General features: G+C 31.6%; 1 protein-coding gene across 1 annotated transcript in view; it reads left to right on the top strand.

Moving 5' to 3' along the window:
• The window catches only part of LOC139481772 (polyglutamylase complex subunit TTLL1-like), a 39,126-nt gene that overhangs the window by 16,620 nt on the left and 3,448 nt on the right, over positions 1-19,058 (top strand). Inside the window, exons 8-12 of the mRNA XM_071265269.1 lie at positions 1,559-1,667; positions 8,800-8,880; positions 9,981-10,043; positions 11,197-11,237; positions 17,790-17,835. Of these exons, the coding sequence (XP_071121370.1) occupies positions 1,559-1,667; positions 8,800-8,880; positions 9,981-10,043; positions 11,197-11,237; positions 17,790-17,835 (340 nt within the window). The remainder of the gene's footprint in view (positions 1-1,558; positions 1,668-8,799; positions 8,881-9,980; positions 10,044-11,196; positions 11,238-17,789; positions 17,836-19,058) is intronic.

Raw genomic sequence — 19,058 nt, 5'->3', positions numbered from 1 at the left:
AAAAGCTTTGGTTGAACGGTTCATGAGTTAATGCACGGACAACATTTGATTGCCGCCCGGCCGCCCGCCGTACATCCCCAAATCAATAACCGACATTTTTGTCACAAAAATCCGGTTAAAAATGAAATCAGCGCAAATGAAAGAATGAAAATTTTCAAAATCATACGCCCACCTACAGTAATTTTAAAACAAAAAAAAACTCAGTGGGTCAAAGCACTGAAATTATATAGCTGCATGTAAGGTAGTATTTTTAAGCCTCCCACCAACAATATGTAAACCTGCTTTAATGGATTTAAGTTATATAGTTCTTGGTTACTTATAGTGAAATCAGATCAAATAATTTGTTGTGTTCATTCATTGAAGTTTTGCGATTTTTACGAAAATCGATGGAAAAAATTGTACATGTATATTTAAGAGAAAATTGGGAGAAAGGCAAACTTGGTAATCATAGGACATGAAGGGAAATATGACCCAATACCTTACATAACTGCATATACAAATTTTTTCATTCTCTACTCAACAAACAAAAATTTCTCTCGAAAACGCACAGCCAGATTTTAGCACTGAATTTTGCCAGTGTTAACATAAAAGTGGTGTTACATGCAATAGAGGATACATTGCATCACTGGTTTTTACTGAACACCTGAAAATCTAGATGTATTCACTTAGAGGACAAAATCTGGCATACAACATCACAGTAAACACACCCAAATAATCTCTTCTGAAACAACTTCTTTATAAAAGTAAGAAGTAAAATTGAGAATGGAAATGGGGAATGTGCCAAAGAGACAACAACCCAACCATAGAGAAGATAACAGGAGAAGGTGACCAACAGGTCTTAATGCAACAAGAAATTCCCGCACCCGGAGGCGTCCTTCAGCTGGCCCCTAAACAAATATATACTAGTTCAGTGATAATGAACGCCATACTAAACTCCAAATTGTACACAAGAAACTAAAAGTTAAAATAATACAAGACTAACAAAGGCCAGAGGCTCCTGACTTGGGACAGGCACAAAAATGCAGCTGGGTTAAACATGTTTGTGAGATCTCAACCCTACTCCTATACCTCTAGCCAATGCAGAAAAGTAAACGCATAACATGGTATGATTGTCAATTAGACAACTTGATCACCACCAGAGACAAAATGTTATACAATTTAACAACTGTAGGTCAATGTAACTTTAACAATGAGCAAAACCCATACACATAGTAAGCTATAAAAGACCACTAAATGACAATTGTAAATCAATTCAAATAGTAAACTAAAGTAGATATAGGAAGATGTGGTGTGAGTGCCAATGAGACAACTCTCCATCCAAATAACAATTTAAAAAAGTAAACCATTAAAGGCCTGATTTATGAATGTTATCCACATTTGAATTAAGTTTTCACAGATATCCATTTTAAATTTCTACCAATCGTGCGACATTTTAATAACTTGTGTATTTCTTGTAAACGCATTAATGCTGATTCTAGAAAATTTATTTCATTTTAATGTGTACATTTCACAATTTGCATACATTTTAATATAATTTTAAATTTGTCCATTAACACAGGTATAGACTTGGTTTTGCCAGATTTTGCACTGTGAAGTACAATGCTAGCGTTAATGAACTAGATAACATGTTTGTCCACCTAACCAATGTCTCTATACAGAAACAAGGGGTTTGTATTTATTGTTCATAAATGTGTTCATAGTAAATTTGAGAATGGAAATGGGGAATGTGTCAAACAGCAGAAAACAGTCAAAGGCCACCAATGGGTCTTCAAAACAGTGATAAAATCCAACACCTAGATGTGTTAAGTGATGAGTCCAAAATTCTTTCATATTTCATATATTTTACTCGACTTACTGAATTACCAGTAGTCCAGTACCCTTGAAAATCGTTCTTCCAATAAGTTTTGAATTTAAATCCATTTCTGATAAAACCATCATGATTAAAAAAGATTATCATCAGATTGTTTAGCCCATGTAAATTATAAACCATCCTTTTAGTTAGGATTTTTAGATTGTTTATCAAAAATTAATTGACAAATACCAGTAGTATTTATTGTGGTGCAAAAAATCAAGGGGAATAACTCTTTTCCTTACATAAGTAATTTTCATTTCCATTCAAGAAGATACATGGTATAAAAAATAAATATTAAATAAATATATAAAGATACACTTTAGCTACAGTTAATGAAAATTGACTCTGACTCAAGTTATAGTTCAGGTGTGTTGAATTTTGTTTTGTTTTGAAAACTACACATCTGACTCAAATATTTAGTCTACCATTACCTTTATGTTTCCAATGCCTATTGTAAATTAAATCCAAACGATTTTGTCCACTTTGTTAACAAAAGTCTCTATTTTTTGCCAATTTTTGAGTTACTATCAACTATTTATGAGAAATGTAAAATAATATTTCCCAGAACACAAAAAAAGACAATGTGGTATGGTTGCAACTATAGGTCACAGTACGGCCTTTAACAATGAGCAAAGCCCATACCGCATAGTCAGCTATAAAAGGCCCCGAAATGACAATGTAAAACAATTCAAACGAGTAAACTGGCGGTCTTATTTATGTAAAATGTCTGTCATCAACTTGAAACCCTTGTTATATTGAAACAATGGACTGAAAATTCAGCCCCAAACTTTAAGACATGTACTCCTTTACAAGAAAAATGAGAAATATTGCCTCCTTAAAATAAAAAGAAAAGACCAAAATTATGTGATGCAAACAAATTTTGTTACAGGTGTTGATCTGTACAGAAAACTGAAGCATGGACACAGGATTTGCTGCTCATTTTTCAAAAACATTTTGAGAGTAAAAGTACTCTTTAAGTCATACACATTTCAGTATTACTTGCAATCGATTTTAATCTTTAGATATTTTTATGAAATGAGTCACAGTATTTTAATCCCCTTATTCATTATGTTTACATCTATTTTTTCATTGCATTATTTTTATTATGTAAACTATATAGATACATGTATATTGAATTTTGCATCTACATTTTGATTCTGAAAAAATTAAAACACAACAGTCACCGACTTATGCATATGCATGAGTTTCTTTCTGCTGCATATGCATTTGTCTCAAATTTGAACAACTAATTGTAAGAAGCAAATTAAGGATGTTCGCTTGCCATGTTTTGAAATTTTTCTCAGATTTTCTGGATCACCTGGTTTTATCCATTGAATGCCTTTATAATATTTCCCCATTGACCCCCATTTTCTTTTCATAAATCTTTTACATGTATGATTATAAGCCATCTTTAAAAGTCTTATAAAATCTGTGTTATTTTTTATTACCGTACCGGTAGCTTTAATAAAACCGCAAAAATTTAAAAAAAAATTTGGTTGGACATTGGTATCCCGTCGTCAGCGTAGTCCAAAGACAGATGGTTTCCAGTCCCAGATAATAACTTTAGTATAAGTAAATAGAAATCAATAAAATTTCAACACAATATTAATTACCACAAAAGGTAGGTTGGGATTGATTTTGGGGGTTATGGTCTCAAAGGTTTAGGAAAAAGGGGGCCAAAACAAGCATTTATCTAGTTTCAGGACAATAAGTTGTGTATAAGTATTTCAATTGCTCTGAAATTGTACCACAATGTTTAATACAATAAGCAGAAGGTTTGGATATATTTTAAAGGTTATGGGTCAAACAGTCTAGGAGTTAAGGGCCAAAAAACAAGCATTTTTCTAGTTTCAGGACAATAACTTGTGTGTTACTGTATGGATCTCTCTGACATTGTATCACAAGGTTCCATATAACAAAGGGAAGGCTGGGATTGAGTTTGGGGTTAATTTTCCCAAACTTGTATGAATAAGGGGCCAAAAAAGGGTAAAAAAAGAGGCATTTTCTAGTTTACAGACAATAACTTGTGTTTAAGTGTATGGATCTCTCTGAAATTAAACTACCAGGTTTCTTACTACAAAAAAAGGCTGGAATTGAGCTTTGGGTTCTTGCTCTAAGGGGGATTTCAATAAGTTTGGGGCCAAAAAAGGGGCCCAAATAAGCATTTTTGTAGTTTCAAGTCAATAATTTGTGCTTAAGTGTATTAATCTCTCTGAAATTATACCACAATTTTCCATACTACAAAGAGATGGTTATGGGGTGTTATGGCTCAAGTAATTTAGCAAAAAGGGGGAAAAAGGGGTAAAAACAAGGGTTTTTCTGCTAAGAGGACAATTTAGACAATTTAAAAGCAGTGTAAGGGAGGTAATCCAATTACCATTTAAAGAATACTGTTATATATGTTTGATTACCTCCCTTACACTGCTTAAAAATTATGTATTATGAAATGATGATTGTTTTGAGATGATTAGCTGGAGAAAAAAAATTATAAGTGACGATTAATTAATATTGATTTTAACCATGACTGTATGACATTTTATATTTTAATAGTGTATGATGTATTCAAATGAGTAGTTATTGTTGCAAACTCCATTAGAAATTTGAATTGAGATTATTTTTGGAATACAGGAAAGGGGTAGAAACATTTTTTTTTTTGGGGGGGGGGGGGGTTAATTTTTCTCATTTCAGATTTCAGAAATTAAAAAGAAAATTTCTTCAAATATTTGTTTTTTAGGGGATTAATATTCTACAGCATAGTGAATTGCAAAAGCAAAAAAAAAAAAAAATTCATTAGACCACATTCATTTTTGTGTCAGAAACCTCATAATGCTGCATCAACTATTTAATTACAATCCGAATTCAGAGCTGTATCCAGCTTGAATGTTGTCTCCATACTGGCCCTAACTTTTCAGGGTTGGGCCTCTGCAGTCGTATAAAGCAGCGCCCTTCAAAGCATCTGGTTGAGCACTTTAACTTGTCAATGATATACTTAAAAAAAAATCAAGGGAGAACATTTTCCCACCAAAATTTCAATGGCTAATATCTCGAAAACAAACACATTGACCTATACATCTTTTTGGCTCTTTTGTCTCCTTTAATAATCCCCTATCAATATCTACTAGTGTTATGGAAAGCTTGGTATTTTGAAACTGAGTAGCGAACTTCCTTAAGGGCATATCCAACAGTTTCAGGGGAGGTAATAACAAACGTAACCGTCGTCTATTGTTTCCCGTAATTTCACGGTGTTTTAACGACGTCATAATGGCCGTCTGAAAAGGGCGGTTTCTTTCCTCAAAGGAAAGGGTACGACGGGAATCGGCAAAAACTCATACAGTATATTAACAGAACTAAAACTCAAAACTTAAAAGATATCTTTGTCCTCTTGGTCTATTATAAAAGAACTGCAATTATCTTGATCATTACTAGGCCATACTCACTTAAGTTTCCGTTTTACTAAAATTATCTTCCATACAGTAGAAAACAACGAGAGCAAATGCGTAATGATTTATTATTGCATAGCAATACAATATTACCCACATAAAGTAACCAAAAGTTAGCGTACAATAAATTCTAATATTGCACTAGTGCAATAAATCATCAAAATCCATGACGTCATCAACGACAAAATTTTAGTTTAAACCAATTTTTACTTTCAAATATTATATTTCTATACAATAAAAGAGTTATTGCATGAATATTATTAGTTACACAGTGTGCAATTGTCCTAATACGAGAATTTATCGGGTCAATAAAATTCATATCGGGTGAGGACAATTGAACACTGTGTAACGAATTTATCCTGATTTTGTTATATTACATATTATTATATTGAAATTAGATTTTAGAACAACATCAACAAATATATTTTAGATATTTAATCTAAAACTATGAAAAATAAAAAAAATATTATGATTAAAGCAACTCATTTTTTTTTTATTAGGTCAATGGTATAAGGGAGATAATTTCAATTGACGTAATAAATAAGGGAGATAATTCCAATTGACGTGATAAAAAATTGTACTGAAATTTATTAGGACAATATCAGCCAATCAAATTGCGAGAAATTACTCAAAATCAGAATAATGGGGAATATTGTCCCTCGTAGAACATATATTGCACTCGCAAACTCATGAAATATAAAATTCCACTCGGGACAATATTCCCCTATATTCATGCAATAACCCTATATTATTGCATTATAATGCAACACAAACTTTTCCGAGATTTGTTCATTCAGGATAGAAAACTCAAAGTCTGGTTTTACTTGAGAAAGATGAAAAAAAAAATGGTTTCTTGAGAAAAATAAAATAGATACGGCGCAAACTAACATTAATCATGCATCTAGCTTTGCGTTGAAGTGTAGCTCTTCAAATGAATACGACCTTTAACCGATAAACAATGTAAAACAAAAGATGACACAGTAATAAAAAAATATTGAAATAGGAAAACATTGTTATATACACTGAAAAGTAGAAAATATCTGACGATGTTGGTGTTTACTTATGTATGAGGAAACAAACATAATTTAACCAAAAAAAATGGTGTAGGTCTTGACTAATTAGACACGCCTCTTAAGAGTCAGCGGGTTCATAACAGGATAGGGAAAAAACAACAGACATCGAAATACCATAATTCAAAATGGGGGGGGGGAGGGGGGGCTTTATCTACTTTATCTAGTACGGCATACGTTTTACCGCTAGCAAACTCTTTATATCTTGATAATGTATCAATCATTTACTTCAGATCCACTTTCGCCTCGTCGTAAATATATGCGTGATATATTTGCCACTGGAGCACGGGAGCAATCAATTCATCAGTTTCATATAGTGATGCATAATTATTAGTTCTCAACTGCTAAGTTTTCTAGTTTTAGTATTTTATTTTTATTTATATTTTATTTCTAAACGAAAATTTTAGAATTTCTTTCCGCATCTTTCTCTTTGAATTCATTTGTTTGAATAATCAATAATAATATAGTAATCTACATCAGTGGTTACATTGTGTGCAGCCAAACTATGTAGAGGGCAGTAGAACAGAAAACAATTTCCATTGTGTATATATGCAATAACTCATATATTGAAGCGTAAAACCACGGCAGCCAGGCTCGTTTAGGTGGAAAAATTACTGTCAATTTCATATACTTAAATATTGTAAATATGTCATAAAAGCAAAAACACACGAAAAAAATGGCCACAATGTATAATAAAATTCAACTTTTTTTCGGCCGTTTCGTTTGTTCTCAAGTTAATGTCTTACTGATCTGTTCTGTTAATTAAAGTTTTTTTTTCCATCTACAACTGCAAAAGGCGCAACAGATGTGTTAAAATCAGCCATGCGACTTATTTGAAGATTCATGTGACCTTTGTTGTTTATAGATTTTATTCGAAGTTCGTATCCCTTCAACCATTTATTTAGATGGTATTTTAACGTATAGATAGCACGAAACTCTCCTTACTCTATGCATCGGATATACGACATTTTTATTTCGACTAAACGAGGCTGCAAATTTATACATCCGAATTTTAGCAAAAATATGTAACTGTCGGACGGGAGCAGTCCAGAGATGTGAATATTTCTATACCCAATCAATCCTTTTTTTATGAAAAAGATTTTAAAGGTATACATTAATACGACAGCAACCAAACGACACATATAATTCAAAACACTAAGAGTCAACATACAGATTTTTGTTATAGCTAGAAGCCTGTAAAGAAAACAAAAACAAAACTGCAACATGAATATATAATACGGAGTCGGTGAAATTTTAGACAAGTGTTTGGTTGCAAAATTCCACGTGTTCTTTATTGATTTCGATATGTGAAATTATAGACAGTGTTATATAAAGCAGTGTAAGAAAAACAATTCTTTGTAAAGTAACGGTAAAATAAATAATGATTATGGATGACGGACGCCAAGTGGCATATTAAATAAATAATCAGAACAAAAACATCAAATGTAAATATAATATGATAATTAACCCTGCTTTGTACTATAGACCGACACACAGAATTGGATTTCTAACGTGTGATACGTTTGATTTAAAAGAGGGATGAAATATACCCGAGCTGGGGACAATTTTATAGTTTGTAATTCCATAGAATGCATGTTTCACACCCGGGTTTCACAATTTTGACGAACACAATAGTAAAGCTGACTGAATTATTATCTCGTACAGATACTGGTCCATTATAAATAAGAAGATGCGATATGAGTGCTATCGAGACAACTATCCAACAAAGTCACTGTGTAAAAATACATTTGTCTTCCACACCGTCGCACTGCCTTTGAAAAATTAGCGGGGAAGTATAACGTTACGTCCCGAAACGTCTTAAAATTTCTGGCGCAATTTGTGAGGCTTACGGAAGGGATTGAGTAAACAATATTATAATACTTGATTTTTCTCAAAAACGAGTATGGTGACAGATATTTTTCAAAACGTTATGACGTTCCATTTTTTTCAAAGAATAGCATATCTTACTTTGGTCAAATCGACACCGTTAGAAGTATTAAAAAAAATCTTAAATGTGCATTTCAAATGTTCATTTCTTGCCGTTTTTGGGGGTAATCATAACGTTTTTGGCTTTATATGAGTAAGAAGTAATTCTTTAAATGGTAAAGTTAGATTTTTCTAACCATCTTAAACTATTTTCCTTCAATTTGAGCCCCAGTATATAAGTATATGTTGATTGGAAAATCGTATTTATTTTTTTTAAATAAAAAATGTTTGTTTCTTCAAAATTGCAAAAATGTTCAATTTTCAGCAGTATTTTCTGCAAAAACGAAATCGATGACAAATATTTTTTTTGGCAGAATTCGATTCTCTGTCAATTGAAGAATGAAATATCTTTGAGGGAAAAAATTCTCACCGTCAAAAATAAACTGTTGGATATGCCCTTAAGTGAACATCTCAAGACAATTTTGTTATTTTATGCATCTTTTTTTTCTAGGAAGATTATAATGCTGTCCATGGAGGAAAGTGGACAGTTCAAAACATGCGTTTGTTTTTAGAAGGGACTCGTGGAAAAGAGGTAAAATATAAATAATTTTGCAAAATGTCCGTCATTACATGTATTAGTGTTATTTTCCTTATTTGATATGCCATTTTTTTGAATTTAATGAATTGGGAAAAAAAACATTGTTGACAGCATTTCTTAAAAATTGGAATTTTTTACTCTTAGAAGACATTACAAAAGCATCTGCTTAGGGGACTAATTTGAGGAAAGTTGTTCTCACATGTTAAGCAGAAAATTTAACCACCTAGTATTTGAAAATGTCTGAAAGAAATTAAATAAAATGGTACTAACACTGCCTATACCTGTAATGAATTGCACAAATAGACCTGCTGATGTATGAAGATTGGCTTTGGGCAATAGAACAATGAGCTGAATTTCATACCGAGGGAAATATATTTTTATCTATTGCACTGTTACACATTCAATAACTGTTTTATTACCTAATACATACTGAGTCAGTTCTAACAAATTCTTAGAAATAAAAGACATGAAAGTAACAACTGTATTAATTATAATGTGTAAGGAGCATACATGTACAACCAATACTTTAGAAATTCAATAAAATGAAATCAGAGTCAATCAACATTTGCAAACTGCTCTATCACAGAAGTTATTAGCAGACGATCAAAACAATAAAACCAAGAATGTTTATAAGACTCAATTTGATTGGGCAACATGAATACCTTTCAACTAATCAGATTTTAGAATAAGAGGTCATAACAGGTCAGTCCAATAGACTGCACACAAGGTGAAATAGAATGATATTTTCCAGTGCAATAAATAGACCATGGAACAAAAAATGTCAGAAAAAAAGCAAATAACATAGAAATATTAATAACACAGTAAAATACTCTTTATTAGGTAATAATAGATGCTATTTAATTAATAATGTGGATTCCTTTGAAATCATTTTCATGGGTACCAATTTTCTGGATTGCATAAAGTTTGCATTTTCATGGATATGAGATTTACTGGTTTTACCAAAGTTTTTATACAACCTGATACAAAATTTATTATTCACTGAACATTTAAATTCGTCGTCACCTGTATCTACAAAAACCACGAAAATTAGTATTCAGCAAATAAAATTGAATTTTCTAATTTTTATTTTACAGGTTACTGATAAGTTATTTGATGAAATAAATTGGCAAACAGTTCACTCTTTAAAAGCTGTATCGGTAAGTCGCTAAATATACTTTTTTTATGCTAAATTTTTTTTCTTTATATTTATAACAACATACATGACAGATTGTAGAAGTAGCATTTTCTATGGCTGCTTTTGCATTAATAGCTGTTTGAAGAGGTTATTCTTATGTTGTACTGTTATACCACTGTCCTCGGTTAGGGGAGGGTTGGAATCCCACTTACATGTTTAACCTCGCCACATTATTTAAGTATGTGCCTGTCCCAAGTCAGGAACCTGTAATTCAGTGGTTGTCGTTTGTTTATGTGTTACATATTTGTTTTTCGTTCATTAATAAATAAGGCTGTTAGTTTTCTCGTTTGAATTGTTTTACATTGTCTTATCGGGGCCTTTTATAGCTGACTAAGCGGTATGGGCTTTACTCATTGTTGAAGGCCATACGGTGACCTACAGTTGTTAAAGTCTTTGTCATTTTGGTCTCTTGTGGACAGTTGTCTCATTGGCAATCATGTCACATCTTCTTTTTTATATATTGATTTGTTTAATAAAAGAAACAATTGGACCATTTACATTTGAAGTTTTATGTCATTTACTGTAAAAATTGATGAAATTGCATGATTTGATTACAAATAATGAAGACAAAATATATTGAGTGAATAGCATGAGGTTAATTGAAGTTAACTATGTGTTGGGCAGTGGGAGTTTTGAATAGATATCTTATTTTCATAAAAAAAAAATATTCAAGTTTGAATCAAATGGGCACTTTGTTTTCTTTTTTTGTAAAAAATAGTTTCAAATCATCTCAAAGCCTAGCTATGATTGAAAAAGAATTTCCCAATCAAGTCTTATTCTTATTAAAAATGAACTACAAATTTTGGAAAATGACCTGAAGAGTACAGGTATATGCGTTATCTTATACAGGTATGCAATTTAAGTCCCAATAATTTATCAGAACTATATACTCTTAAAACAGCTCAACATTTGAAATACAGATTTTCCAGAGTTAGCGAAAAAAAAAATTGGTCCTTTAAGAAAATCTGCTGGTCCTCACTATTAATTCTATTAAAAAATACTAAAAGTGTGTCAGTCCTATTCAAAATTTTGGTGGTAAAATTATGAGGACCGCCACTTTTCGCAAACTCTGCAGATTTTATTGCTTATTTTCATTTAATGAATTATATTTACAGGGTAATATATCTAATGACAGACATTGCTTTGAATGTTATGGGTAAGTGTTAATTATAAAGGCTACCTTAGATTCCTGAGTTTTTTGTGGCATTCCAATTTTCGTAGATTTTGTTTGAATAGGTAAACCACAAAAGCACATTTTTTGTCTAGACTGAAAAGCAACATCTGACAAAACCATTAATCAAAATATCCACGAAAATTGATACCCACAAAATTAATGAATTCACAGTATTTAAGAAATTGATAGCTGCAACAATCTAATATAGCAGATGTTTCAATATATTTTTCACAGTTCTAATTTTGCGATGTGGTGTAAAAAAACAATACCACAGCCACCTGACAAAAAAAATAGTGGATTCATTATTATTTATTGGATACCAGTTTTTATGGATTTCTTTGTTATAGGCAAACCATGAAATTGAATGCTCAACAAATAAAAAATCTTCTATTGGCATTGATACAGACTTTGGCAAAAAACATGAAATCAAATATCAATGAAAATGGAACTTTTCCCTTATCCACGAAAATTGGTATCCATGAAAATAAATGAATCCACATAAACAAAAAGTCATTTGAGGGAAACATGTTGTCCAAAAAAGGATTATTTGAATCTGGAATAATTATCAATTCTGGAAAATTGATAAGAAATGTATGATGAAAACTAGTCCAATTAAGGAGGGTTAGTTAGTTTATACTGAAATAACAGCAAAAGTAAGATTAGTCATGCGCCATCATATATTTCTAATCATTTTTTCCAGAATTCAAAACTATTCCAGATTCTAATAAATCCTGGTTTAGACCTACTAACCTAAGCAGTTCATTTTTTTTAAGGTAAATTTTTTGTAGAATGGTATATCCCATTATAGTTAAGTCCACTTTTTAATGGGTACATTTAAACTAGAATGGATTGTCCCAAAAAGATTTGTCCATTTTTAAGTGGGTACATTCAAACTAGAATGGACTGTCCCACTAAGATTAGTCTATTTCAAATGTGTGTACTATCTAAATGAGAATGGTATGTCCCTCAGCAGTCCAGTCCATTTTTTCAAAGTGAATACTGTTTAACCACTCATCACTGTTTTTAAAAGTAGTAACCAGATACTGAGTTAAGGTTGAGAGATCATTCAATTATAAGTGAACGATTTTCAGTTCATAAGACAGTTTGTACCCAAAATCTAGACTGGAGTTGACCGGTGAATTAAGTTTGTGATCTGCTTTGTCAGTGATTGAACATAGTTCTTCCCAGTGAAGTGAACACTAAGCAGTATTTTTTCCAATCAGAATCTGCATTGTTTAGTTTGAACTTAGTTATTGAAATATTGACTAGGCTTTGTCCATTCAATTCAATTCAAAATATTTTATTGTTCAAATATCAAATGTACATTTAAACAAAGGGATTGGACAAAAGGCAGTGCCTATACAAATCCTTTCCCATACAAGATGGATTGAATAACATGCATGATAGTATATAATTTTCTGATAAGTTAATAGATCATACGTTGTTGCAGTGAGTCAGGGGAGGCAATTCCCCCACTTCTTGAAGTACTTTATTGTGTATATGTATATAAATAACTATGTTAACAAAGTCAAAGCAAGACCTACTGAAGGTGGTGTCGAATTTTATACCACATTAATAAGTGTTGGTAAGGAATCAAGTAGATCATTAAGTGATTTTTTACTCAAATTCACAAACTCACTGCAACAAAGTTGTTCTATTTATATGAATAACAAGAATTGATTGGCCCTTTTTTGCAATACATAAGTAATTTAGTGTACCATCTTATTATATGACTATTAATTTCTTGATTTTTGAAAATATAATTACTAATACAAAAAATAAAATAAAATATATATAAATTTATTTGCAAAAAGATGCTAAACACAATTGGTTGTTTTTTTGTGTTAAAAGTTAGGTTTGTCTTTAATTAAGACTAAAGAGTGGTACACTGTGGTTATAAGCTGATTTTTAAACAGTATAGTATCACATGAAATATTATAAAAATCTTCCAGTTTCATGAATATATTGTTGTACATATGTAAATATCTCTTTGTTTTCATCAATATTAAAGTCTGAGCAACCCTGTAGTAGGACATCAAGATTGACATTATTAAAGTTACTTATTTTTCTAAAGAGCTCATATCTCTGATAAATGTAAGATGGACAAACATAAAAGAAATGAAAATTATCTTCTACTGGATCTCCACAGGCACATATAGAGCTGTCTGACAAATGATAACAGAAAAGGTGTTGTTTTAGATCACTAGCCGCATATCTTAATTGGCAGTGGATTATATTAACTTTACGTGAACCAGTGGAAAAGAAAACAGGACAAGGACTTATGTCCTCATTCAGTTTTCTTTTAAATCCTGTAAAGCTTAAAATATTTTTAACTTCTCCATCAAGTGAATTCCACTTTTCAAGAGTATGTGGAATAAAACTGTTCTTATAACACTGAGGAGTTTTAAATTCCCTTTTTTTCCTCAGTCCATACTGGTCATTAGTGTTTGTATACGACAAGATATCAGCAGCAATATAACTAGGAATATCTCCAGAAATAGTTTTAGGCTTTGTCCATGATTCAAGCAGTAATTTTTTCTTTAAAAATATTCTGATCTTAATATCCTCAAAGGATTGATACCAAGTTTGTTTCTGTTTCATTTGTAAGATGGCTTTAGGGTGAAAAAGTGTAATGGTATAAACAATTATAAACAGGACAAAATGTATCCAAACTTTGGTTTTGAAATAATTGCCCCTGAAATGTGTATTATGGCAGATTTTTGCATTTAACTGGAACATTTAGGAGCTAGGTAAAGATATAAATGGCAAAAATAATCAACACAGCAAGTTTTGCATACCCTGAAAGTTTATAAAAGAATCTGTCAACCTGTAATGAGATAAATGACCTCTGAAATACGATTTTTTTCTCTCAATTTTTAGCAGTTGTTACCTTTAAAACTTTAGGAAATAGATTAAAAATGGAAATTACAGAAGCTAAAGAGATCAAGTATTGTACTGTCCAACGATTTACAGAAAAGAGCGACGATTTACAGAAAAGAACCAAAAAGGACCAAAAAGAACCGAAAAGAACCGAAAAGAGCATACATATAATTATTGATTATTATTTAAAGTTAGAACAATGTATATATCTATACACCAATGTCCCCCCTCGTAATAAAGGAATGTATAATTCAAATTAAGATTGTACATTTATATGGATATGTAGACTTACAAAAAAAATAGATTTCTCAGTATCAGATTAAGGCATTTAAATATTTTTGAAAAAAAAAAATCAAAGTGTCATTTCCGTTGTTTTCGAAAATAGAATTGTAAAAAACATTTGAAGAAAATTTCAATTCCTGCTACATGTAAACCTTGGCAAACTTTACGATGTTCTTGATTCGTTTCAATTTCTTAATTCAATAAAAGGAGATTAATCAATAAAAAAATACATCATTATCTATAAATTTTGTGCAAAACAGAGTCATTTCATTTCATCTTTCAAGAAATATAAATAAATGAAAAGCGCACCCGCTTTCGGTATAATTGGACTGATAATTGTTTACTCTTTATATAGCCGCCATAATAGCGTCTTTCAAGAACCATAAATCCTGAACGGTAAAAGTCAAAATCGCCATTGTTGAACTTGACCTTCATTTAGTTGTCAGTAACAACATATTAAAATTTGGGAAGCTTTGGTAGAACAGTTCATGCGTAAATGCACAGACACGACTGGAAACTCCATTTTTCAATCTTTCAAGAACCACAACTCCTGAACGGTAAAAGTCAAAAGCGCCATTATTGAACTTGACCTTCATTTTGTTGTCAGTAACAACATATTAAAATTTTAAAAGCTTTGGTTGAACGGTTCATGAGTTAATGAACGGACAACATTTGATTGCCGCCCGACCGACCGCCCGCGCGATCGCACGCCGTACATCGCCAAATCAATAACCGACATTTTTGTCACAAAAATCCCGTTAAAAACTTCGATCTCCTTTTCGGTTCTTTTCGGTCCTTTTTGGTTCTTTTTGGTCCTTTTTGGTCCTTTGGTTCTTTTCTGTAAATCGTCGCTCTTTTCTGTAAGTCGTCGAACCCAGTATTGTATTCATAATAGACAACAAAACAGGGTTAAACCTTAAGTGATGAATGATTTATTGTAATTGTATAGTTTTTTTTTACTTGTTCCTAATAACCACAGCAGTCCATTTTTTATAAAGGTTAATGTTAATGTTTTTGTGGAATGGTATATCCCTTAAAAGTAAAGTTCATTTTAAGGGGATACATTCAACTATAAAATGGACTGTCCCATAAAGCTTTTTCCATTTTTCAATGGGTAGATTCAAATGAAAATGGTATGTCCCTTATCAGTCCAGTCCATTAAATAACTAGAGGCTCTAAAGAGCCTGTGTCGCTCACCTTGGTCTATGTGAAAATTAAACAATGGACACAGATGACTTCATGACAAAATTGTGTTTTGGTGATGGTGATGTGTTTGTAGATCTTACTTTACTAATCATTCTTACTGCTTACAATTATCTCTATCTATAATAGTACTTTCTGTGGAAAATGTTATTGAAAATCTTCAAATTTTAAGAAAATTGTTTAAAATTGACTATGAAGGGCAATAACTCCATTAGGGGGTCAATTGACTATTTTTGTCATACTGACTTATTTTTAGTTCTTAATTTGCTGTACATTATTGCTGTTACAGTTTATCTCTATCTATAATAATATTCAAGATAATCACAAAAAAACAGCAAAATTTCCTCAAAATTACCAATTCAGGAGCAGCAACCTAACAACCGATTATCCGATTCATCTGAAAATTCCAGGGCAGATAGATCGTGACCTGATCAACAATTTTACTTCCTGTCAGATTTGCTCTTAATGCTTTGGTTTTTGAGTTATAAGCCAAAAACTGCATTTTACCCCTATGTTCTATTTTTAGCCGTGGCGGCCATCTTGGTTTGTTGGCCGAGCTACCGGACACATTTTTTTAACAAGATACCCCAATGATGATTATGGCCAAGTTTGGTTAAATTTGGCCCAGTAGTTTCAGAGGAGAAGATTTTTCTAAAAGATTACTAAGATTTACGAAAAATGGTTAAAAATTGACTATAAAGGGCAATAACTCCTAAAGTGGTCAACTGACCATTTTGGTCATGTTGACTTATTTGTAGATTTTACTTTGCTGAACATTATTGCTGTTTACAGTTTATCTTTATTTATAATAATATTCAAGATAATAACCAAAAACAGCAAAATTTACTTAAAATTACCATTACAGGGGCAGCAACCCAACAACGGAATGTCCGATTAATCTGAAAATTTCAGGGCAGATAGATCTTGACCTGATGAACAATTTTACTGTGTGTCAGATTTGCTCTAAATGCTTTGGTTTTTGAGTTATAAGCCAAAAACTGCATTTTACCCCTATGTTCTATTTTTAGCCATGGTGGCCATCTTGATTGGTTGGGCGGGGCACCGGACACATTTTTTAAACAAGATACCCCAATGATGATTATGGCCAAGTTTGGTTAAATTTGACCCAGTAGTTTCAGAGGAGAAGATTTTTCTAAAAGATTACTAAGATTTACGAAAAATGGTTAAAAATTGACTATAAAGGGCAATAACTCCTAAAGTGGTCAACTGACCATTTTGATCATGTTGAATTATTTGTAGATCTTACTTTGCTGAACATTATTGCTGTTTACAGTTTATCTCTATCTATAATAATATTCAAGATAATAACCAAAAACAGCAAAATTTCCTTAAAATTACCATTTCAGGGGCAGCAACCCAACAACGAAATGTCCGATTCATCTGAAAATTTCAGGGCAGATAGATCTTGACCTGTTGAACAATATTACCCCATGTCAGATTTGCTCTAAATGCTTTGGTTTTTGAGTTATAAGCCAAAAACTGCATTTTACCCCTATGTTCTATTTTTAGCCATGGCGGCCATCTTGGTTGGTTGGCCGGGTCACCGGACACATTTTTTAAACTAGATACCCCAATGATAATTGTGGTCAAGTTTGTTTAAATTTGGCCCAGTAGTTTCAGAGGAGAAGATTTTTGTAAAAGTTAACGCAGGACGACGACGGACGACGACGGACGACGACGGACGCCGGACGCCAAGTGATGAGAAAAGCTCACTTGGCCCTTTGGGCCAGGTGAGCTAAAAATGAGAACTGTTTAACCACTCATCACCCTTTTAAAAATTATAAACAAGTAGTTATAAACAAGATACTGAGTTAATGTTATGATTATTGTTTGATCTTTCAATCATTCAATTATTAGGAAGTAGTTTTCTATGAACAAATTTTAGCTCCTAGCATAGTTTTTACCCAAAATCTATTCTTGTGTTAACTTGTGAATACTATTAGTTTGAGATCTTTGTGTCAGATATTTAAGTTTTATCAGTGATGTGGGAATACTAGTAATAGGCCATACCAAAGAAGTTAGTTGTTCATTGTTTTTTCCCCCAATAAAATATAGGGATGGTGAGATTCTTTTTTTTTAAGAATCTGATTTAATTTGTTGATGTTCAAGAAAAAAGTCCATACTGCTTATTAATGATTTTTATTTCAGATATGATTACATTGTAGATGACAATTTGAAACCTTGGTTGATAGAGGTACGTATCTCTACTGGTAACTTTAAGATTGATTGACATATAGAAATTATAGTCAAATACTGTAAATTCAGAAATTATTGTGAGGTTTTTATGAATGTGAATTATGTGACTTGGTGAGTATCACAATAAAAAGATCTCACATTTTTAATAACTAAACTATAGATCTGTATGTAATTTTTTCTTAAATATATATATTTTATATTATATTTTTCACAATAATTGAACTTGCATTCTTGTCAATTTTTGAAAAATCGTAATAATAAATGCACACAATAATTTCTGAATTTACAGTTATGAGTACAGTTGCATTATATTTTTCATCTCTACTTTCTTTAATTGTTTAAGTTTTTTACTTATACTTGAATATAACTGTACAAATATATAACCTGCCCCAACTAACTTGGGAAGGATTAATATACATAAATAAAAGTAATTTCTAATATCTTTAACTAGCATAGTATTTCCTAAATCTATTTATTGTTCAGAAGGGTAATGAAGTAATAATATATAAAGACGTGGGTATTAAATTATTATCAGTTAATAAACTTAACCATGTAAACATGTTTTTGGAAATTTTGATTTTGAATAATAAAAAATGTCCCCTAAATACATAAACACAGCTGAAAAAAAGTTTGTCAGATTATACCCTGAGATTTTTTTCTTCAATGCAGGTCATGACCTGCATTTTCACTTTCATTGGTTTACAGCTATGCGATGTAAATGACAATCTAAAGCCCAAATATATGAACTGACAACCTTAAGGTTTATTGATACATTAGAGTCAAATAATAACAGGGTCCAGTGAAAACTATTGCCTCTATCCTCCATGATGCTTACATTCAATTTCTATGAATAGCAGCATTTTAATTTTGTTTTTAGAAAATGTGTGTTTTATAACATTTAGAAGTTTAAAGGGTTTGAATTTTTTCATTGATTCTACAGCACCATCACAACACAAGTTTTACAAAGAAGACATTTAGCATTGACAAGAGTTGTCACATTTTTTTAGCTATGAATAAATTCCTAAATATCCAAGTGAACTTTTAAAAGGAAGAAGAAAATTTTTGAACAATTTCAAACAAGCAGTCTGCACCAAAATCTTTTCCAACTACTATTCAGGTGACCAATATTCAGATATATTCATTGGCAGATCCAGGGGGGGTTTCGGGGGTTGGACCCCCCTTTTTTGGGCCGATCAATGCATTTGAATGGGGGCATATAGT

This window comes from Mytilus edulis, chromosome 7 (assembly GCF_963676685.1).
Source record: "Mytilus edulis chromosome 7, xbMytEdul2.2, whole genome shotgun sequence".
Lineage (NCBI taxonomy): Eukaryota > Metazoa > Mollusca > Bivalvia > Mytilida > Mytilidae > Mytilus > Mytilus edulis.
The sequence above is the reverse complement of the archived record's forward strand: the minus strand, read 5'-3'. Positions and strand labels throughout refer to the sequence as shown.